This window comes from Panulirus ornatus, chromosome 32, assembly GCF_036320965.1.
Source record: "Panulirus ornatus isolate Po-2019 chromosome 32, ASM3632096v1, whole genome shotgun sequence".
In the NCBI taxonomy this organism is placed as follows: Eukaryota; Metazoa; Arthropoda; class Malacostraca; order Decapoda; family Palinuridae; genus Panulirus; species Panulirus ornatus.
The window spans coordinates 1,466,829-1,491,281 of record NC_092255.1 but is presented as its reverse complement, the minus strand read 5'-3'; the positions used below and the strand labels follow the sequence as shown (position 1 = coordinate 1,491,281).

At 39.5% G+C, this 24,453-nt stretch overlaps 1 protein-coding gene and 1 long non-coding RNA gene across 2 annotated transcripts in view; one reads left to right on the top strand and one right to left on the bottom strand.

The window, feature by feature from the left end:
• Positions 1–769: 769 nt before the first annotated feature.
• Positions 770–24,453, bottom strand: part of LOC139759284 (putative ferric-chelate reductase 1) — a 31,269-nt gene continuing 7,585 nt past the window's right edge. Inside the window, exons 2-7 of the mRNA XM_071681427.1 lie at positions 16,876–17,110; positions 16,298–16,371; positions 9,113–9,282; positions 5,282–5,428; positions 1,750–1,894; positions 770–1,658 (exon numbers count right to left, since the gene is read on the bottom strand). Coding sequence (XP_071537528.1) covers positions 1,486–1,658; positions 1,750–1,894; positions 5,282–5,428; positions 9,113–9,282; positions 16,298–16,371; positions 16,876–17,110 — 944 coding nt within the window. The 3' untranslated portion in view covers positions 770–1,485. The remainder of the gene's footprint in view (positions 1,659–1,749; positions 1,895–5,281; positions 5,429–9,112; positions 9,283–16,297; positions 16,372–16,875; positions 17,111–24,453) is intronic.
• Positions 9,174–23,343, top strand: LOC139759285 (uncharacterized). Its single transcript, XR_011715025.1, has 3 exons — positions 9,174–9,308; positions 9,892–10,022; positions 23,231–23,343. It is a non-coding gene; the product is annotated as an uncharacterized lncRNA (long non-coding RNA).

Below are 24,453 nucleotides of genomic sequence, written 5' to 3'. Positions count from 1 at the left end.
TATATATATATATATATATAACATACAAAGCTCCAACAGTCAGGATCGAACCTGGGACCCCTTGCGCGTTCATATACACTTTATTCGTATTCATATAACTCCGCGTTGTACAGTCAGGTTCGGTAAAACGCTATCAGCTGGCTATGTGTTCTGTTCGGAAACAACCGATAGACCCCGTTGCTCACCATAGTGAGACGAAGGGTATTCGAGTACTTAGTATTTCGAATAGTTGTTTCTTATTATACAGTCCCTTAGCCTAGCGGTTAGCATGCCTGCCTCTTGCACAAGGGGTCCCAGGTTCGATCCTGGCTGTTGGAGCTTTGTATGTTATATGAAGGTGCGCGTTCATATACACTTTATTCGTATATATATATATATATATATATATATATATATATATATATATATCAGAGGACAGCTACACAGTGTAACAGAGAAATGTAAGTGAAGTTTCGTGGTGTATCAGTTAGCGTTCCTGACCGTGACGCATTCACGGGCCGCCCAGGGTCGAGCGCATAGGTTCGAATTCTGGTTATGGCAGTCGGTCCACAGTCAACCCAGCTGTTCATCCACCCCTAGGGGTTGGTCGATAAAATGGGGGATGCTGGCCGTGCCGTCTCAGCTAACATAAGAAAACTGATAAAGAGAAGCAGGAGTAATCAATTAGAGATTTTGCTTGAGGATTGGCTATTGTGTAGCGCCCAGGTAGATAGATAGATAGAGATAGATAGATAGATAGATAGATAGATAGAGAGAGAGAGAGGAGAGAGAGAGAGAGAGAGAGAGAGAGAGAGAGAGAGAGAGAGAGAGAGAGAGAGAGAGAGAGAGAGAGAGAGAGAAGGGGTGGGATGAGTGGTTGTGGCACACAGGTTTCCTTTGAAATGGGTCAATAAGATATTGAATAACTTGTGTATTATCTTTCCAAACTATTACAAATTTAGTTGGATTTATTTTGTTCTTCAAACGCAAGAAATAATAAAACTTTCCTGAACGTTTACGCTTCGTGACTCTATATAAAGACCTGTTGTTCACAATACACGTGTTAGCAGTGGGAACTGAAACTGCACATCTTAGTTCCCACTGCTAATTATAACACAACACTCAAGAAGAATATGTGATTTTCGAGTTTTTCTGAACCCAGTGCAATGTCTTCGCTTCAATGAGACTTTAAAGTTCTAAAAAGTTCTCCTTGTGTTGTAGCTTTGGTTGTTTTGATCAGAAGTGGTATAAATATTTCAGTAAATATGTTTTCATTACTGAAATGATCGCTGGTTTCTTGAAGAACTCGGAGGCAACTTTAACTAGAATGTTATACCATTAAGTCCTTAGCTAAACCACATCCTACACAATCATCCTAGGTTCCACTTCAGTCTCACCGATAATGAAAATGTAGATCAAGAACATAGAATAAGCGAGTAATAATAGATAAACTGAGAGATAAATGAGACGACCAAACATAGATCTACTGCGAGCGTCCTCAAACCTTCACCAACATAGAAAATGGATGATGAAGAAGATTATGGCAGCGGCAACTATACTATATGGAGTCTGATGGCGCGGGCCAACACCGCTGTTCAGTATCTCATTGAAGAGCTTGTCGTCCTTACTGATCATCATGGATGACCTCTTCATGTTCCTGGCAGTAGGCAGGAAGATAGCTGAGGAAGGAATAGAGACATTTAATTATAGTAATCATTGACGCTTTCCCGGACAGTGTGGTCATACGCACGGATTCTTACGCGTACTTACTCGACCCGTTCCGATGACCCCAGAAATAGAAGTAATAGTGAGGTTCGCCCAGGTCGATGACGTTGTTATCTTGGCCAGTCAGCGGACGTGTGAAGGTGCACCAGACGTGGTCACCGTCCACGTCGGAGGAGTCAAGCGATAAGACCTGACGAAAGACTCAGTTATCAGGCTCAGGGTGCGATAAGGATCAATGCTTATCTTACGAGAAGAAGGAAACGTCTTTAGAAAGATGGATTATAGCAAGATGTGGGTAGGATTATCTTGATTAGAAAGAAGGATAAAAGTAATCTCAAGTTTTGTCAGTATCGTAAAGCAACTTTTTCATTCTATTTACATTTGTAAAAGAGATACACATTACTTATGACTGAGGAAGAAAATGGTATCTTGATACATTATAAGTTTTATGATAATTTTGTATCTTGTATCATATGGTGATTTATTCTAAATCTAGGACGATATTTTTTACTGAAGATTTTTCCTGTAAGTGACTAATATGTCCCACTTCCTTCCATGCACACAACAGATGGAAAAGTATTGATAAGTCTCACTGACAACATTTGGTAATGTATTATGTTACAGGAATCAAATTTCTGATATGGAAAGATTGATGATTTTCGTACAGTTGGTGAATGAAGAGAATAGTACGATACTCTTAGAGGGGAACTATTTCCACAATCTCAACACCAAAAAGATGGTGTAGGATAAGAAGTGTCCGGTATCTTATCAAATAAAGTAATGACGACTGATAATCTTATCTAGGAATAAGAAACTGATCTGTTTTGTGTGAAGGATGTGTCCAGAATCTGGTCCAACTGATTACATTTAAGTTATGAATGATTTTCTTGAGTGTTGTGTGTTGTTCTGGGTTCTGGGAGATGAAGACTTTGAGGTGGGGGTTATAGAGGGTTGTTGGGGGTGAGCTGGTTAAGGAAACTGGAAGTAGAAGGTTTAACGTAGCTGCAACGTCAACTCAGGTTGTACATCATCAATCAGCCAAGTAGTTTGCTGTGTGCTCATTACAGTAGAGAATACATATGTATATTTTTCTTTTACGAAAATATTCATATGTAAGTTAACTATAATGCTTTCTGATTTCATGTGTTTCCGGTACAGTTTTACTTAATCAAGTTATGTGATTTGGGCTGTTTAGAAAACTGTCTGTTATCCAAAAAAATATTTTTTTTTTCGCATTTTGAAGACTTCAGCATTTTTTAGTTTGTACTTCGCGTCTTTCTTTTTTTTCTCTAATGTCTTCCAAGAAATACCTGACTGATGCCATGATAGGACATCAAGCTTTGAAAGTCTCGCTTCTTCCGAAATTGCTTTCCATAAATTGTAAAACGTTCAGCGCGGTTCTAAAAGTCTTCGAAAAAAGAGAGAAAGACAAACTCCCGCTTTCGAATCCACCGATACATCTTAAATATTGAAACTTGCCACTTGGTCGGAAAGACAGACGAGGGAATGTGGCCCCACCTCCTCTCTGGGGAAGGGGAGGAGGGTTGGAAATGTCACTTCTCAGTCACTAATGTCCTTGGTGACGTTCTCTATACATGCCACCATCAGCACTCAGTCTCACGAGTTTGGTTCCTGACCGACGGTGTTGTGGTCAAATGTTCAAGACTTAATTTTGCTGGAACTGACACCACGTCGCCGTCTAGTTATCCGCATCTTTCCAATTTTTTTTAACTTTTGGGTTTTATCTGTAAATATTTACTCTTAGAAACCATCATTTTAAGACAAAAAATCTAACTTCTGTGTTATCCTAGACCTTTAATACAAAAATTAAGCCTCCAGTTGATACTATATTTTGTATTTTAAATATATTATTTGTAGATATTATCATTAGTAAAAATTCTTTTTGACTTCAGGCGTAGCTTTATTTCTATGGTGTTTCCGACTTGAAGAAATATCACATAAAACCTTCTCCATTATTCCTAACAATGATTAATCTCTTCTAAGCACATTGTTAAATAAGTTTTATATGTTTAGTAGTAAATAAACCCAGACACAAAACCCGTATACTTTCCTCTCTATCAACAGTCAAATCAATTCCACAAAAGACAGTTTTGTCGTAATAAGTGAACAGGTGTTGTGTACTTTACGTATTTTGTACTGCAAAAGGAGAAGTGTAAATAGATACAGATAATCGACGATGTATTGCCACATTATTGTCATTCTCTGGCTCGCCATATTAACAGATTACGTTGCATAGTTGACCAACACATGTGAGGTGAGGTTTGTCTTCTGAGTCTGATGTAGACAAAACTAATTCTATATTTTTTTGCTATTCGGTATTCTAACTTTTTAGGAATAACTTTCATGGTGAATTTGAAATCAGATCCTCACCGTATTCTTTTTTCTGAGTTTTTTTTTGAGAGATAGATTGATCCTGGTCAGAGTTAATGGGTTATTAAGGCTTTTCGGTCCATTGATTGCCAGGGTCAATAAGGTCGTCAACGTCAAGTTATAACCCATTAAAGAATCACAAATACCATCAGGTACATAAGGTCCATAATGATTAAAAAAGGGTTTCAGGTAAAGAGAAATGTACTGAGGACTTGCAGTGAGAGAATTGTTATCCCGGAACGAAAACAGATTTGAAAGAAATGAAATATTGAGTTGGTTTATCCTGTGAATTCTTCTTGTTTCTTGACAAGGCGACCAGGGGTATGTATGCATGATTCATTCGTGTCCAGGACTTACTGAGAGGAAGGTTCAGCATCACACAGGCTGGTAAAGGGTAACGGGTCAATAAATGAAAAGGTAAAAACACAATCTTATCCGACGTGAACTTCAGGAAGGAAAGATCTTTTCGTGTGTGATATCGATGTGTGAGTGCAGGTGAGGAGGACGAAGATGATGAATCAGGGATGAATATGACCTGAAGATGATGACGAGACTGAATGTGAGGCCCAGAATATGAATCACCACAAGTTAATGATAGGTACGTGGGAGATAATGACGTAATACATAGGTATTCCAACGTAATGACGTCATTAGCAGTAATACTTTAATATCCTGAAGCCATAGTGAGCGTGGCAGTATATCTTGTATTACACATCACTCATATTTACCCACAAGTTCCCACTACACTATAGTTACATATGGGCCGCCCTGTGCCAGGTATGTCACCCCGAGCACACACACCCGACCTGTGCCGGTATTGGCACACCCGAGAAGGGTCGTACCGTCGTGCTGAAGGGTCGTACCGTCGTGCTGAAGGGTCGTACCGTCGTGCTGAAGGGGCGTACCGTCGTGCTGAAGGGTCGTACCGTCGTACTCAAGGGTCGTACCGTCGTGCTCAAGGGTCGTACCGTCTTACTGAAGGGTCGTACCGTCGTGCTGAAGGGTCGTACCGTCGTGGTCATGGGTCAGTATCACAGTGACCCAAGTTGCTTTACAAGGAACAGATGCAAGACAGTCGACCTTCCACAATGTTAGCTAACCTAACCTAACCAAGCTGGACTCCGGCTGACCTATACTGACCTAGGATGACCCGCGGGGGTGGGGGTCAGAGGTCATGTGAACTTACCCCAAGGTGAAGGTCAGGAGAATAGTCCATGTTCTCCAGGAGGTAGTGCTCAACCCCCACGGTGGCCTCCTCCGTACGATAACACACGCTGATGTCGGCACCACTCAGACGATGTCTGTCCTGACTGAATGCTACCGCCAAGTACCCCTGGGGGAGAACTGGGGTTAGAGGCCTGGGAGAGTAGAGGTGAGAGGCTTGGGAGAGTTGGGGGAGAACTGGGGTCAGAGGCCTGGGAGAGTAGAGGTGAGAGGCTTGGGAGAGCTGGGGTGAAGTGGAGATGGCTCTGTGAGTGAAGTAAACAAAGGGTAGAGGAAGATAAGGGTGACCTGATGGGAGCCAAGGGTGATGTAAAGGGAAACTAAAGTTGATGGCAAAGGTAAAGGGTGATCTAAGGGTGATTTAAGGGTGATGTAAGGGTGATATAAGGGAGGATGCCGAGAGGTTTGAGGATCTTGATATACATAACGTTATGTAAACAACTTTAACTGGTTTCTGTAATAAAGAAAATTATTCCTCGACGTATCCTTCTCCATCATGTAAACACATGTAAACAATCCCTCTCCCGTCATTGTTCACATTCGTTAAGAATGTTTGCTTCAGTAAGGCTTTCCCGGGGTTCATGACGTAATAGTGAGGCGTGTGTCTGTCCTGGTGGGAGGATCCGAAGCTTCGAACGTGTGAGTTAAACTGTCATTACATTACTATATTTTCATGTTATTGTTTTAATTATCTTATCAATTGTATATCATGTCTCGTAATGTATGTTTGTCTTGTGATGCTGGAGGTGTAGTCCCGTGCTAGTATACACTGTGAAGCAATATGTTCTTGGGTTCCGAACCAGCGATGGTTCGACTTGATTGTTTCGAGCAGGAAGGATGTGGTGGCGGTCTGTGGCTCAGGCTGGGAGGTGGAGGAGGTCCAGTCGCTGTCTGTCTAGCGGGTGAAGTGTTGCCAAGTTGTCTCTCTTTAACTCCGTTACACACACACACACACACACACACACACACACACACACATATATATATATATATATATATATATATATATATATATATATATATATATATATATATATATATATATATATATACACGCATATTGTATATATGAACGCGAATTTCCATATACAAACCTCCAACAGCCAGGATCGAACCCGGGACCCCTGCGTTGCAGGCGGGAGTGCTCGTGGTAGGATATGATCGTGTGTCACGTCTTACGCTCCACCTCTGGTAAGTATCGAATGCTTTCTATTCTACGTTCATTTGTGTTTATAATGAATATAGTTTGTGTGATCTTTAAAGTTAATCGGGTCGTTTGCAATTTGGGCAATATATTGTAGAAATATTTACTTGGTCATTATTGTATGTATTTCCTGGTTGATGTACTGTGGTACATCATCAGATTGAACGAAGCTGGATAAGAGTAAACAACCGTTTGATACATTTAAGGAAGTTCCTGGCATTGTTGTCATGAACCCAAGGGTCGTAACACTGTGGCGTCAGCTGTTTGCTGTGTTCGTATACGTAGACATACGAACACGTGATTACGAATAGTTAACTGCACAACTGCACACATGCACAAACAAAATCACAAATAAACAAAAAATACGAAACGTCAAGCGCTTTCGTATATTACATTGTCAACACAGAGTGACCGCCCTGTCTTTACAGCTTAATTTAAGAAAAAAGCGTTTGACACTTCGTACTTCATATATTTATATATATATATTCCTATATATATATATATATATATATATATATATATATATATATATATATATATATATATATACGTTTCTTAGTCTTCATTTGTTTGGTTTATGTGAGGAAGTAGGTCAGCCAGGGCTGGCTATCAGGCAATCAGAATACGTCAGTGCATATGATAATTGACCTTATAACTAGTTTTTCCATTTTATTATGGTATTACGTCTTTTAATGTATATATAGCAGGATCCTCGATGTCAACATAATTGATATGATAAAGAAAAGTAATAAAAAACATTGGTTTAACAAGGGAATAAAGAAACCTTCAAATATCTCGACAGAAGTGAAGGAATGATGTACAATATTCTAACTTTTATGAAAGACGAAAGATCTTTATCGAAAAACGAAACTCCAATAGGGAATTCCTGTTGTTAATGTTTCAGAAATATTGATCACTGACGCTCCAGCTTCACCTTGCTGGAGGCCAGGCATCTCCTGCCTGACCGAACACATTTATGTATACATTTCAGAACATAATGAAACTGAAATGATTTATTACATATTTACCATGTTTTTTTTAGAGAATATATACATATATTTTTATACAGAGCAAAATTATCCATAATTATTCTAATATCAATCAAGCAACACACACAAAATATTAATAATGACAGCAAAAGATGGCGCAGTCACTTCTCTTAAATAAGGCTCATAGTTTCATGACAAACGAAACGCTTCGAACTAACGCTCGAGCCTTCATGATGGTTCAGTCTATATGTGATATTATAAGACTATCAAGACTTTTATTCCATTTCTACACTTTACTAATCTGAGAATTAATATACATGAAGTGTTTGACTCTTGATCACGTATGATAATCAAGGTATAATCACAAGGATTTTATTGAGAAAAGAGAAGTAAAATCTAAACCAATAAGGAAGCGAAGCTGACAGAGAAGACTCGACCCCTGAGTGAGATTAATGTATTCTTTCCCAGTGATACGAGAATATCAAGTATCCATTACACATTGAGACAAGTGTTCTCCTTTATATCAAGATAACATGCTTCACTGATCATGTATAATGTTATACTTATGATTAATAATCATATACAATAATGTTCGATGCTTCATTGATCATGTATAACGTTATCACATACTAATGATAATTGATAATCACATACAATAATATTCGATGCTTCATTGATCATGTATAACGTTATCACATACTTATGATAATTGATGATCACATACAGTAATGTTCGTTGCATCGTTAATCAAATCTTTTTGGTAGTATATCGTACATGTTTGTCAGTGAATAACATTTGGTTTCAGTGACTTTTCAGCTCAGTTCAAGATTCAACCAAGAACTTATATAGATTTATTTACGAATGGCATCTTAGTTACGTCTCTTGTATATCACCTGACTGTTGATCTACGTCTTCTATCTCATTCTTGTATCTCCCGTGACGATGTGATCATTACACGAAAGTGCACTTGGGGAATTCATCGTGTGAAAGTAGTTTAGTCTCGTCGTCACACAAGGCAGATATCATTAATTAGAAACTGTACTTATACCATTGTTACCAGTATGCCAGATCTAGGGTAGGGGGAAGTTCGGCTGCCGGCAGTGTTGCCATTCGAGGCCAATAACCTTCCCTAAAGCGAATGTCGCCATAAAATTTGTAGGACGAAAGATCGGCCTCACGAAGGTGAACGCAACGAGCAGTTCTGGTTAATTGATGCTTCGCCCACGCAGGCCCGCTCTCCCGCGCGCCCGCACCCACCCCCCTCCCTCGAATCTGGAGTGTGGCGGAAGGTGGGCATTGTGGTATAAGATGTAAAGCCTCGGGAAGAAGAAGATATTTTGTGACGTGAAAAAAAAAGAAAATCTTTATCCATGATTAGAATATTTTCTCGCTCTATTACCCCATGTTGTACTTACCTTCTCAATACTGCATATAGAAATATAGATAAGCAAACCCGAAATTATACATAACAACATAACAACAACACAGAAATGATGATATTACATTCAATGATACATTTTCAACCTCAAAACCCAGTCAAATATGACTATGGCAGTTGATGTCAGATGGTTGACCTCTGATGGTCAGGTTAACTACTCACGTTAGTCTCGGGCATCTGACCTCCCAGTGTGATCTTGACCTTCGTTTTCTTGGCCAGGTACTCCAGTGTTGCCATATATCGCGAGGTGTGGGCCTCGCACTCGGATCCCCCTTGCTTCATGCAGTAGCGGAAGCAACTCTTGGCAACGGCGCATTCCTTGGTCGACACAGCTGCAAGTAGTGGGTGGGGGAGGAAGGTAAGAAAACGTGGTGTCATTCCATAGAAACCGGAAAGAAAAAGTAATATAGTATGACAGAAAACGGGAAGATGGTTTAGAAGTTATATTACAATATGATGAAGAATGAGTAATTGGCTTAAAAAAGTACTTAAATGGAATGAAAGAGTTTATTAGCTTGAATATCGTACCATCATTTAATGCAAGACGAGAAAGTTGTACAAGAAGCATAATCTTATGTAAAGGAAAACGGGATATGTTAGATTTTCACCAGAACTTACATTTTGGGTTTCAGTGATGAGTTATTTACTTGTGAGATTTTAATCAGGTTTGCATTTGTCTAAAATTAGTCTAAGGCAGAGAATATATAAATGAATAATAAGTAGTGAAAATTTTGCCAAGTGTGCAGTAAAGTTCTAGATATAAGAAGACATTTCAGGGATAACTTGCCAAATCTTAACTTTTCGTTGGAAATTTAGACTCGTGGGAAATATAGACTTCTTTTATGATCCTCCAGAAGTATTCAAGAAAATATCTTTGTACTTTATAATGTGTAGATGTTGAAAACTATCGCCATCCTCTCATGATAATACTCATCTTTCAGGAGAGAAAAATGAAGATGAGATATACAGAGAAACCAGAAGTATCCACTTGGTTCCTGCTACCTCGGGATCTGGGCTCATGTGAATATTTTGTCTGGACGTAAGAGCACCGCACCCATGTGAATAAGACAAGGTAAACTCAGTCTATTTATCTCTCTTCCACACACATCTACCTTAGTTCCATCTGGTTGCTTTGAGGGAAGCGTTGTCTGTATTCTGCCCTCCATCTAGCTATTCCTTCCTCCCTCTAGGTACCATGTTATGTCATTCCCTGCATGTCGCACTCATTCTGCATGACTCATCTGATGGCCTCAAAAGCCCAGCTAGTGACTGTAGTGTTTATATGCTTAGTAGACGATGTTCATAATGTTTAGTTATGTTTATATGGTTCATTAGAGATTGCTGTTTATATGACATGTTTGGTGAGATATGTTTATGTGGTATGTTATGTGATTAATGTTTATATGGATTATATGGATTACTTTATTCAGAATATAGTGGTAGAGTGTAGACATGTCTTTCTGAAGTCTACACATGAGTATAGAGGGGAAGATATGATAACAGACGAATGATATGAAAAGATTGCTGATTGGGAATATGATAAGATTGTGAAGGATCGTGTTACAAGATTGGTTTAATCCGCTGTCGGAGAGGAACAAAGAGGGCCGAGCCAGAGAGACGATTTGGTTATTGAAGTGGCAGGAAAACAAGAGATGGATCGAATGACAAAGGAAAACATAGGATCTAGAAGACCTGCAGGAGGGCAATCAGTGTATGACTATATCTGGTTATTAGACGATAGATTATTAGTAAAGAAAATGAGAAGGATATGAGAAAATAGATCATGTGAAGAAACTCATTTTTGAGAAAGAAATAAGAAATCATTCCATGCTCTCTGTCTCCCATCGACCAACTGAAATTGGAGAGTGTGGAGTGAGGCACCAACACATGACCCTTCCAAGGGGCAGAAGATTCCCTGAGGCTGCCCTTAGATCATACGACTGAAATTGCTTGAAAAAGGAAGAATTTTCGGAAGATATTTTATACATTTTGGTTTGTTAGAATGTTAGAAATGACAGCAGAGATGGACTGTGATTATGGAGATAGGAAACGTACCCTCTCTTCATGATGGCCTAATCCAAGTTTCATTTCTGAGGGTAAGGTAAAGTACTGTTCTTAAGGCAGACACGAGATAGACGAGCAAGCACAGGCGCAAACACAAAAGTGTACGAAAAGTGAAGACGAGATGACGAGATGTCTGTGTTTATACTCGCATGAATTTTGTCCGTTATGTGTTGTGTGATAGAGGGGCAGGAAGTGACGTTGTGTGTGTGTGTGTGTGTGTGTTCATTATCAAACGGATAATGCTATACTTCCAACCGTGTAACCATATCACAAATGACACGCAGCGTAATATGTATACTAAACAATTAACGTAGTCATTCTTCTTCTACAATAAACAGATAAATTGTTTACTCGAACAGTAACCACAGATTTTAAACAACACAAACTTCCTGCTGTCACTCTGGGCAATCAGGTGACAAGATGACCTGGAAATGTTGTTTGAAAGGTCACGTTCAGTCTATCCTCCGGGCAAGTGACTGGTAACCTCCCGGCCCGTCACCCAACCTCAGGGAACAGAAGCATTGGTTTTAACATGATTAATTAAATGTTCTGCCCTGACGTGTGTGTGTGTGTGTGTGTGTGTGTGTGTGTGTGTGTGTGTGTGTGTGTGTGTGTTGGGATTTTAAGACTTTATGAATTGCTCGCACCTAATGAGGTCGATCATGTACTGCAGCATGTATTGGAAAATACATGTTAGATAGAATCATCTAAGCTCATATATATTCTATCTATTCATTATACTTTGTCGCTGTCTCTCGCGTTAGCGAGGTAGCGCAAGGAAACAGACGAAAGAATGGCCCAACCCACCCACATACACATGTATATACATACACGTCAACACACGCACATATACATACCAATACATTTCAAAGTATACATATACACATATGTACACAGACATATACATATATACACATGTACATAATTCATACTTCCTGCCTTTATTCATTCCCGCCGCCACCCCGACACATGAAATGACAACCCCCTCCCCCCGCATGTGCGCGAGGTAGCGTTAGGATGAGACAACAAAGGCCCCATTCGTTCACACTCAGTCTTTAGCTGTCATGTAATAATGCACCGAAACCACAGCTCCCTTTCCACATCCAGGCCCCACAAAACTTTCCATGGTTTACCCCAGACGCTTCACATGCCCTGGCTCAATCTATTGACAGCACGTCGACCCCGGTATACCACATCGTTCCAATTCACTCTATTCCTTGCACGCCTTTCACCCTCCTGCATGTTCAGGCCCCGATCACTCAAAATCTATTTCACTCCATCTTTCCACCTCCATACACACACACACACACACACACACACACACACACATATATATATATATATATTGCTCTGTGTAGGTGTGTATATTTGCGTGTGTGGACGTATGTATATACATGTGTATGGGGGTGGGTTGGGCCATTTCTTTCGTCTGTTTCCTTGCGCTACCTCGCAAACGCGGGAGACAGCGACAAAGCAAAAAAAAAAAAAAAAAATATTGTTCTGATAGCGTTAACTTATTTTTGATGTCTCGTTACATTCCAGTCTTTTCTTAGTCGTCCCAGGAGTTAATGATGCCGTCTCAACAGACACAGAAAGGCTAAACATGAATAATCAGTTGACCTGAGATTTTAAACTAGAACTGAAAATCACTGGCGAGTTGAGCGCTTGTGCTGAGGTCCATCAGCTGACCGATGACGTCAGAGACGTTCGGTGATTGGTTGACTACGTTGTCCAATCTCGAGATCCCTATTGATGACGTAAAGAGCACCGTAACATACACGTATGTTCAATTATTTGATTATAATTACTAATTCATAGAGAACGTGAGGATGACACAGATTCTATACAGCCAAGAAGCTACAATAACCTTTGAGATGTGTTTATGTATGATGGATTCTCAGCCTAGAATAGCAAGAACCAAGGCTCATGTATGTTTAAGAAACTGTAGCAAGATCTGTGGCTTCACCCACACGAACCAGAAATATAATTTCAAATATTTACACCTGACATTTGTTGTCGTACCCGAGGCACTTAATGTTGAAGGCCGTGAGCATGTATGTAATGATCCATAATTAAGTTCGTCTGCTGCTCTTCTACTCCACAGCTAAGCATTACAGAGGTGAGACGCCACACTGGTGGTCGACGTTAAATACCACCTCATCTGTGACGTTTCTATATAGGGTTTTGGTCTGAGGTTACGTCACCCACACGCTTTGTTCTGTGGTTTACGTCTTGTGGCCCTACGTTAGCAACAGCCAATCATATTGGGAGTGCTTTCGTGACGTCATGGATAAGTCTGGTATCAATGGCCAATGAAATGAAAGGTTTGTTTGACATCATGGCTCTCGTTTAACTTTCATAGCCAATCGTGTAAAGGCATGTATGACGTCAGTCGCAAGGGTGGCGATGATTGGTAGGGAAGATGAGAGCTTTATAACGTCACGCCTTCTTCTTCTTCTTCTTCTTCTCATCATTATCATAAGTAGTTGCGGTAGTAGTAGAAGTAGTAATAGTAGTAGTAGTACCAGCAGTTGTGGTATCACTATCATTATTTTAATAATTCTACTCATTATTAATATCATCTGATTATCATTATCAACACTGCTGTCGTTATCATTAATGAACGTGGCAGGATCATAATTACCTTTACCCTTTAACTTCTCCATCCGTATGTATACGGGAGGGTGTATATGTATGGTTTGGGAGGGTGTATATGTATGGTTTGGGAGATTGTATATGTATGGTTTGGGAGGGTGTATATGTATGGTTTGGGAGGTGGGTATATGTATGGTTTGGGAGGTGGGTATATGTATGGTTTGGGAGGTGGTTATATGTATGGTTTGGGAGGTGGGTATATGTATGGTTTGGGAGGTGGGTATATGTATTGTTTGGGAGGTGAGTATATGTATGGTTTGGGAGGTGGGTATATGTATGGTTTGGGAGGTGGGTATATGTATGGTTTGGGAGGTGGGTATATGTATGGTTTGGGAGGTGGGTATATGTATTGTTTGGGAGGTGAGTATATGTATGGTTTGGGAGGTGAGTATATGTATGGTTTGGGAGGTGGGTATATGTATGGTTTGGGAGGTGGTATATGTATGGTTTGGGAGGGTGTATATGTATGGTTTGGGAGGTGGGTATATGTATGGTTTGGGAGGTGGGTATATGTATTGTTTGGGAGGTGAGTATATGTATGGTTTGGGAGGTGGGTATATGTATGGTTTGGGAGGTGGGTATATGTATGGTTTGGGAGGTGGGTATATGTATGGTTTGGGAGATGGGTATATGTATGGTTTGGGAGGTGGGTATATGTATGGTTTGGGAGGTGGGTATATGTATTGTTTGGGAGGTGAGTATATGTATGGTTTGGGAGGTGAGTATATGTATGGTTTGGGAGGTGGTTATATGTATGGTTTGGGAGGTGGGTATATGTATGGTTTGGGAGGTGGGTATATGTATGGTTTGGGAGGTGGGTATATGTATGGTTTGGGAGGTGGGTATATGTATGGTTTGGGAGGTGGGTATATGTATGGTTTGGGAGGTGGTATATGTATGGTTTGGGAGGGGGTATATGTATGGTTTGGGAGGGGGTATATGTATGGTTTGGGAGGGGGTATATGTATGGTTTGGGAGGGGGTATATGTATGGTTTGGGAGGGGGTATATGTATGGTTTGGGAGGGGGTATATGTATGGTTTGGGAGGGGGGTATATGTATGGTTTGGGAGGGGGGTATATGTATGGTTTGGGAGGTGGGTATATGTATGGTTTGGGAGGGGGTATATGTATGGTTTGGGAGGGGGGTATATGTATGGTTTGGGAGGGGGGTATATGTATGTTAGGCATGTAACACGTGTAGTACATCTACATATTGTACTGATTATAGTACAATAAAAGCAAAATAATAGTAATTCCATTAGCATATACGTATAAATAAACCATGATGATAAAACGTTTCTGATGACAACACTGTTAACTACCCCATAATACTGATGACAACACTGTTAACTACCCCATAATACTGATGACAACACTGTTAACTACCCCATAATACTGATGACAACACTGTTAACTACCCCATAATACTGATGACAACACTGTTAACTACCCCATAATACTGATGACAACACTGTTAACTACCCCATAATACTGATGACAACACTGTTAACTACCCCATAATACTGATGACAACACTGTTAACTACCCCATAATACTGATGACAACACTGTTAACTACCCCATAATACTGATGACACAGCAAACTACCACTTTAACCTTCGTACATCACTAGATTCATACTGTATGTTTCTCATCCAGTAGAGACAAGATGGTTATTATCAAAGGATAAAAAAAATGTACGAGAGTTTGAAGAGAAAATGTATTGAAAGATGAACGGGTTCAGTTCATGATGACTGATGCACAAGAGGATGTGAATATACAACAGTAACTACGTTTGTATCATGTTTATCTATCATATAGACGTCATGACGCCTCCCGGGTGTATATGATACACGATAGATAAAACAGGCCTGTAAGACGACAAGATCGTATCTACCAAACTGCTCATCACATGTCACCTGATTACCTGGGTAATTACGTGAGAGCCAATAGGAAACAGCCTGACAATTACTGCAGTGTTGATGTTGGTGTTTATGTTATTAATTGTAGCTGTCGTGAGAACAGCTGGCTAATTACTCTTCTAGTTGATGGCTCTTGTGATTGTTAGCTAGATAAGGTTAGAACATGGACCTCTCTCTCTCTCTCTTCATATATATATATATATATATATATATATATATATATATATATATATATATATATATATATATATATATGAGTCCACGGGGAAAATGAAACACGATAAGTTGCCAAGTGCAGTTTCGTGTAATAATCACATCATCAGGGGCGAGACAAGAGAGAAATATACCAGTATATATATATATATATATATATATATATATATATATATATATATATCATAGACAGTGTATTAGGAATATTCGTTTGTAGAATAAAAATATACAGCAGTAGATTTGTATGTGACTTAAAGAGGCAGTTAACCTACGCACACACCCACACACATACACACACACACACACAAACACCAAGAAAACATCTACAAGAATGCCAGAGGAACTTTCAGATACACTATGTCAGTTCGACAAGGATGTATGTACATCTACAACTACATCTCAAGCAATACATAGCCCTTACGGGCGGACTGCAATAGGATTATAAGGTTAAGGTAGTGTACGTCACTACGACAAGTGTTGACAAGCTACTCACGGTAGAGGTTGAGCTTGAGCGGAGCTGACTTGTAGACCTTGTACTGGGTACCTGCGTTGAGCAGCACGCTGGCCCTGTGGTAGAGGACAGGGGAAGGGTTGAACTGGCTAGTTACTATGGACCTCTCTCTCTTTTCTCTCTCTCTCTCTCTCTCTCTCTCTCTCTCTCTCTCTCTCTCTCTCTCTCTCTGTCTCTCTCTCTCTCTCTCTCTCTCTCTCTCTCTCTACTGGACCATAAAAACTACACATATATACGACAATATATGAAAGAAATTAATTCTAATCAAACAACAAAACAAATAATTAACAAGACAAAGATAAGAGGGAAAATAACAATCTGTTTATCTTCTCTTCTTCAATTGGTTTTCCATAATTACTTTTCCAGGAATATTCTTAATCTACAAGACTTGTACCACAAGTTAGGAAAGTCGTGCCATATCTCCTGTATCCAGATGGGTCAGAAACTTAGATGTATGGTGAATATACTTGAATCTATAGTATTCAAGACTGAGCACTTTTTTAAGTTGAAATAAAGTTTTGGAGACTGTTTAACTTATATATCAGCATCATTACACTCACATGAACACAATTCTGCCCTGATCTTCTCTGGGAGCCATCCATGTGAATGTGAGGTTAGCCAGCCTTAAGGGAGCCGCCTCATGAATGACAGTATTCTCCTCATGATCTCCATTAGGACATGTGAGGTACTCCCCCCTGTGAGGGACGTCCATGAACCGACCAACCACTTCATTCCCTCCTTCCTTCCTCGCCTGTAGCATGAACCCGTTGATATAGTCTGCTGACTGTAGAGTGACTGTAGAGGGAGAAATACAGGAGGTTAGGGGCTAAAGGCAGAAACACTTGTAGGAGAAAGAGAGACGTGTGTTTTAAGGTAACTGTATAACATAAGACACACGACTGACATCATTAATATTGACCTTCACCTCTGAAAGACGAGTGTAGATCTTACAGCAGTGGCATCACCTACAACCCAGTGTTAGTATACAATCCTGGACGACATCTCTTGTGATCTGAGACAGAAACACTAACCCTCATCCTCCAGCACATCTCGTCCATGCATAGCTGAAGTTAAAACCTTATTTCCAGTCCTGTAAAGTAAATCTGTTGTTTCTACCTAAAACTTCGAAGGACCCAGAGGTTCGCCCTGTAAAGATAACGTAGGAACAGACGAGCCTCAGGTGAACGTGTGGCGTCTGATGATCTCTGTATGAATGAGGAATAAATATGTAAGGAAGAAGATTCTTTCTGATCTGTCATGTGATTACGCCTGGATGTGAGGTTGTGTCAGGGTCATGTAGTCTATTACATGAAGATGGAATATGTTAGATATGCTGTTGTCTGCTAAGGGCCGGTACCAGATTTTCTTCTGAGATCCACTTCTTTATTTCTCTCTCTTATTTTCCCTCTCCCTCTATGTCAGGGAGAGGAGAAGGTTGGCTGGAACAGAGAGAGAGAGAGAGAGAGAGAGAGAGAGAGAGAGAGAGAGAGAGAGAGAGAGAGAGAGAGACTGACCAAAATTTTCAATATTTCGTTTGAAATTCAGATGCCACTTGATACACATAACCAATATTCTAGTCTTATATTCCTGATTTATGATCACTAAAAATTCTATAAATCTTGTGCTACTCAATAAATGTCTTCTTCAACACATCTGGTCGCGTCACCGATCACATGTTTCACTTATACTTAAGATTTATGACTTTTAACTAAAATTTATGACACTGAAAATTTATCACTTTTCCTCACGATATATCACATACTCGAAATAAATCACTTATACTTAATTATGTATCACTTACACATGAAATGCACCACACTTCCAAAAGATATAACTTTTATGGATATGTACTTATTTAGATCTATCACACTATCATGTTTTGATTATACTGAAAGGTTTTTAACCATTATTTTCAATCAAAATGTATCACTTTTGCTCATTGTATATCTTTTACATAATATATATATATATATATATATATATATATATATATATATATATATATATATATATATATATAGTTAACAGCTTAACAGATGATATCAATTATTCTTTAGGAACTTTGATAAGTTTCCAGATTAGAGGAGTTTTCCCTTAAACGACAGTATAGCTCGTTTTCTGTGATGAATTTGTTAGATGTAACTGACATCTGTTTTCTATTATATAGATTTCAGTCTTGGAAGCGATACATTATCTATTTGTCTTAGTTTATCATCTATTATTCTTGTTGTAATTTCTATTGGCTGTTGTTGTGTATTATGATTTATCATACATATGAAGATAACCTGATCGATCTGCTTGATTAATTGAAGATTGGAATTTATTAATCGTCTAATGTGATCATGTATTGGTTAGGGTTGCACTGCCCGTTCCTCCTGGTGATTTATTAGTTATTCAGTTATTCTAGTAATGCACTGGTTATTGTTCTAATTAACAGGCTTTTGTATTAACCAATTATGTCTTATTCTAAATTTTCTGTTATATCCTTTAATGTAAATGTTGCCTTCAGCAACAGTGATACTATAAAGGATATCTTAATCAGGAAATCACCTGAAAATTCTCCTGGGTGCATCTATAAAGTACCATGTAGAAATTGTGATAAGTTTTGTGTTGGGCAGACTGGTAAGGATCTTTCTTAGACTTAAGCACCATAAATATACTATAAGAACGGGACAAGAATCAAATGCCTTGTTTAATCAAGTTAAAAACTATGATCATTGTATTGACTGGAGTAATGTCATCTCAGTTATTAACTCTAACTCCAGTACCACGAGAAATATCATTGAATCTTCTATTATTGAATACACAAAGAATTATAATCTTAATATCAGTGATGGTCTATACAAATTGGATAACTTTAGTATTGATAAAATTTGTAAATAATTCATCCTCTTGTCCACATAAGTTTATGATACGCTCGTTGTCTGTCTTGGACAATCGCATGTTTACCAAATGGCGTCCTAGCTACGTCTCTTCGTTGTATATCAACTGACTTATGTTTCTCTTTTGTGTCTACCCTGATGATACAAGAAGGAAATATAACAGTCAGTTGATATACAGAGAAGAGACGTAGCTAGGACGCCATTTGGTAAACATATATATATATATATATATATATATATATATATATATATATATATATATATATATATATATATATATATACCGTCTTTATCTTTAATGATAAGTGATTTATATAAAGATAATTACTGAATATATTCACCTGTGGTTTTTCGTTATTGTTAGTATAAGACAGATTTTGATTTCTATTATCTTTGGTTATTTCAGTTTGGAAGATGGTTGTAGAATGACTGATGGTTGTAGAGTGACTGATGGTTGTAGAATGACTGATGGTTGTAGAGTGACTGATGGTTGTAGAGTGACTGATGGTTGTAGAGTGACTGATGGTTGTAGAGAAACTGATGAGGGAAGTTTTCAGTTTTCATGGTTGTTTGACGAACGAACAATTATATATAAACTTTGTAGCTACAGTTGTGTCCTTTACAAATATACACAATACTTGATGTATTTAACTGTTAGCAATCGATAATCTATAGCTTGTAGTTATGTACAAATTATCTATTCATTTTCTATAAGAAATCTGTTAGATGCCATTCATTCATATTCATGTTATTCATATTTTCAATAAGTCTTTGGAATAAATGTCTTGAAAGTTTGTTGGTGGGAGAGATGCTTTTAGGGAACCTGAGTTCGATTCCATGTGTGTTCCTACTGACCCTGTCACCACAGCAGCGAGGTGGGGCTCCTCGCTGAATAATTCCAAGTACCTGGGATCGATCCCAGGCGGAGAGGAAGGATGGCATTTTGGTCCGGTGGAAGCTGGTTCTGGCCTCCCTCTCCTGGTGGGCTTGGGTGGGCCTGGATGGGCCTGGGTAGGACTGGATGGGTTTGGGTAGGACTGGATGGGCTTGAGTGAGCCTGGGTGGGCCTGGGTGGGCCTGGGTAAGTTTGGGTGGGCCTGGGTGGTCCTGGGTGGGCCTGGGTGGGCCTGGGTGGGTCTGGGTAGGACTGGATGGGCTTGAGTGAGCCTGGGTGGGCCTAGGTAAGCCTGGGTGGGTCTGGGTGGGCTTGAGTGGGCCTGGGTGGGCTTGAGTGAGTTTGGGGTGGGCCTGGGTGGTCCCGGGTGGGCCTGGGAGGGCTTGAGTGAGCCTGGGTGGGTTTGTGTGAGCTTGAGTGGGCCTGGGTGGGCTTGGGCTGGCCTGCGTAGCGAGCACTTAACTACAACTTGGTATAGGTACCGTCCTATCTATAAATAAACTCGTTACTGGTAAATATGTTATCAAATTTAACTCGTTTTTACATTGATAAAGAATTCTCGACTCGTATTCTTTACTATCTTTATAGTCTTTTCTTATCAAGATATCTTTTTCGTAGCAAGATATCTTAAACTGATGACCAGAATCGTCATTAGGAACGTAGGTAAACATTCCTGTGCAGTCTAGGCCACGCATCCCACTCGACATTTGGTAACTTTGAAGTTTGTTTCACTGTTCAATGTTTGATTTAAGAAACCAATATTTCTTTTTGTTGTGTTCAGCAAACCACCTGCGGGTTTTGTGATCGATCGAAAGGGTTAAGTTCAAGGAAGGTGTTGAGGTTGTTGACCTAAAAATGGGGAAGAAATGACCTAGGTCGGGTTAGGTCTCTGTGGACACGATAGTAAGAATTTTAAGCCCGACCGTCGTGTTCAAGGGTCGTACCGTCGTGCTCAAGGGTCGTACCGTCGTGTTGAAGGGTCGAACCGTCGTGCTCAAGGGTCGTACCGTCGTGTTCAAGGATCGTACCGTCGTGCTCAAGGGTCGTACCGTCGTGCTCAAGGGTCGTACCGTCATGCTCAAGGGTCGTACCGTCGTGCTCAAGGGTCGTACCGTCGTGTTCAAGGGTCGTACCGTCGTGCTCAAGGGTCGTACCGTCATGCTCAAGGATCGTACCATCGTGTTCAAGGGTCGTACCGTCGTGCTCAAGGGTCGTACCGTCGTGTTCAAGGGTCGCACCGTCGTGCTCAAGGGTCGTACCATCGTGTTCAAGGGTCGTAACGTCGTGTTAAAGGAGTCCATCATTTCTATTCCTCCCTAGAAACATGGTATATACTATTCTATTCTTTGTGAACTATCAGACACTATTAATCAATAGCAGTTAATAATTTCATCAGCTCGTATCATCAGCAACTGTGGTGGCCACCGTGCGACACAGGTTGTTGGAGTTCCCCGCTAGATTGTTTACATCAGGAGAGTTTGATGCTGAGAGACGTTTCCCTGTTCGTAGTGTGTGTTGGTCAGCAGTGTGGGACATGTGACCCTCTGAGGGGTCCTGTGTGTGTGTGTGTGTGTGTGTGTGTGCTGTTTGTCATGGCAAAATTTCACCATCAATACTCTCTCTCTCTCTCTCTCTCTCTCTCTCTCTCTCTCTCTCTCTCTCTCTCTCTCTCTCTCTCTCTCTCTCTCAGCTGGACAAAGTCTTCCTTCTCTAAATATTTGACCAGTTCATAGCTGCTGAGTCACCGTTTCATGAGGGGTTTGTAGTTCCGCGATCCAGTTTACTGAAGGCACTTCTCGTCAGCTGGCTGGCTGCATGTAGCACGCCTCTCCTGCTATAACATCACGCACACCAGGGGATCAATGACACACATCCTCGCTACTGTGTAAACGGTCTGTTCAAAATAACATTTATGCATGCTACTCGCCCTTATGGTGAGAGTCAGCTGCTGGTATGTCCTTGTTTTGATGATTTTCTTGTCGAGTTTGGAAAAACGCTGGTAAACATTCTTTTGTATTTGAAAATAAGTGTATCTCTTCATATATTTCAACTTATATGTGTGTGTGTGTATATATATATATATATATATATATATATATATATATATATATATATATATATATATATATATATATATTTCAAATCAACCCTTGAATACGCTTTCAAAGTATGAGTATATAGTAGCACTATACATTATACATTGTGACAATTCTGTATATATTGAGAATTCAAAGTATCCTCTGAGCACATGTTACAGTAATGATCAAACTCCACATTATTGAATGATGTTATGCAGGAATTTGTGAATTGATTACGTCACTAGGTATACAAGAGACAACACAACACACAGCACAGGTCCCACATGTACATCTTACATGTAAGGTTATATGGAATGCCACAATATGTAGTCACTCTCCTGGGTGTGGGTCGATATTATGTCGTAAACATTTCTCCTTCCCTCGTACTGATTTCCCATCAGCCAACACAAGGTGGGAATATGACACATTTCTCTCTCTATCATTCACCATAACATGGTAACTGCCCCAGATTCTCCGTCCAGGACGTCAAAACAGGTCAATATGAGGTCATAATCACCAGAGGTCACAACAGTTCGTAAACATGACCTCCCCAGAGACCTTGTATGGGTTGACGAACATACGAATATACACGACCTGACCTCGATGTTGGCACATGTATGATTATTGGGTAGTTAGTGTCAGAATAAGTAGCCAGGTCAATTAGGCATCACAATTACGTGGGTAAGTGATTTCCTTAAAAGTACAAGAGCACATTATGACAATAATTGATCTTGTGATATATTTTATGTAGTTTGTCTGACAGGGTAAGGAAATTAACGTATTAATAGCCTTAAATATCATGAACATCAGTATATACATGTTCACATGTACACACAAAACATACATACACAACAACTGGACACACACACACACACACACACACACACACACACACACGCTCGCTTGCGTTTGCAAATAAAGAAATAACACCAATCGTTCTTACTCTTACTCACAAAGAAAAAAAACACCCACATAAATATCATAAGGTTTGTCCAGTATAGATAAACCAATGGAGGTAATGTATTAATGTAATATATAACAGCTGAAGTTTACATTGCAGAGCTCTGGTGGAGAGCAGAGGTGGCACCACTGTACTGGTAAAGAGTGGAGATGGCAACACTGCCCTGGCGGAGAGTGGAGATGGCAACACTGCCCTGGATCTTGGTTACCATCAACTGGGCAAAAGTAAGTTTGTTGTGGTTTGTTGTGGTTTCATTTTGTTTTCAAGACTTGGATGCTTTTGTATTTCATACCGAGTATATTTTTGTTATTGTTTGTATGTGGGTTTAATAAATCTCTCTCTCTCTCTCTCTCTCTCTCTCTCTCTCTCTCTCTCTCTCTCTCTCTCTCGATGTCAACTAAGGCTTTGTAGACCTATGACTCAACTTCAGTGTAGACGTGAGATTGTACAACAGGAGCAGCAGTCACCTGTGTCTATATAATTCTGTTTTTCCATCATTCAAATTTTGCAGATGATTCTTTCCTGGTGATGAGAAGAGTGTGGCTGAGAGAGCAGAAGGAGGAGGTACGATGATATGGTTATACATGTGGAGAGAATGAGTGAGATATGGATGATGAGGAGATGTGACAGAAGTGGAGAGGAGAAGGAGACTGGACTGGAGATGAGGGGATGGAGTAGAAAAGTTTTTAAATGCTAGGCGCTTGAACATGCAAGAGGGTGAAGGGCGTGCACGGGATGGAGTGAATTGGAGCGACGTGGTATAGACGGGGTGACGTGCTGTCACTGGAAGGAACCAAGGCATGCAAAGCGTCCAGGATAAACCATGGAAAGGTGTGTGGGGCCTGGATGTGGATAGGGAGCTGTAGTTTCGGTGTATTACACATGACAGCTAGAGATAGAGTGTGAACGAATGTGGCAATGTCTTCATTTGTCCCTGGCGCTCCCTTGCCATCGCGGGAAACAGCGAACAAGTACATATATATATATATATATATATATATATATATATATATATATATATATATATATATATATATATATATATATATATATATATATATATACATATATATATATATATATATATATATATATATATATATATATATATATATATATATATGTATATATATATATATATATATATATATATATATATATATATATATATATATATATATATATATATATGTATATATATATATATATATATATATATATATATATATATATATATATATATATATATATATATATATGATTCCTCTTAGCTAGGTATAGTAGTCATCTGTATCACGTAACCTGATGTGACCTGAGGTCAG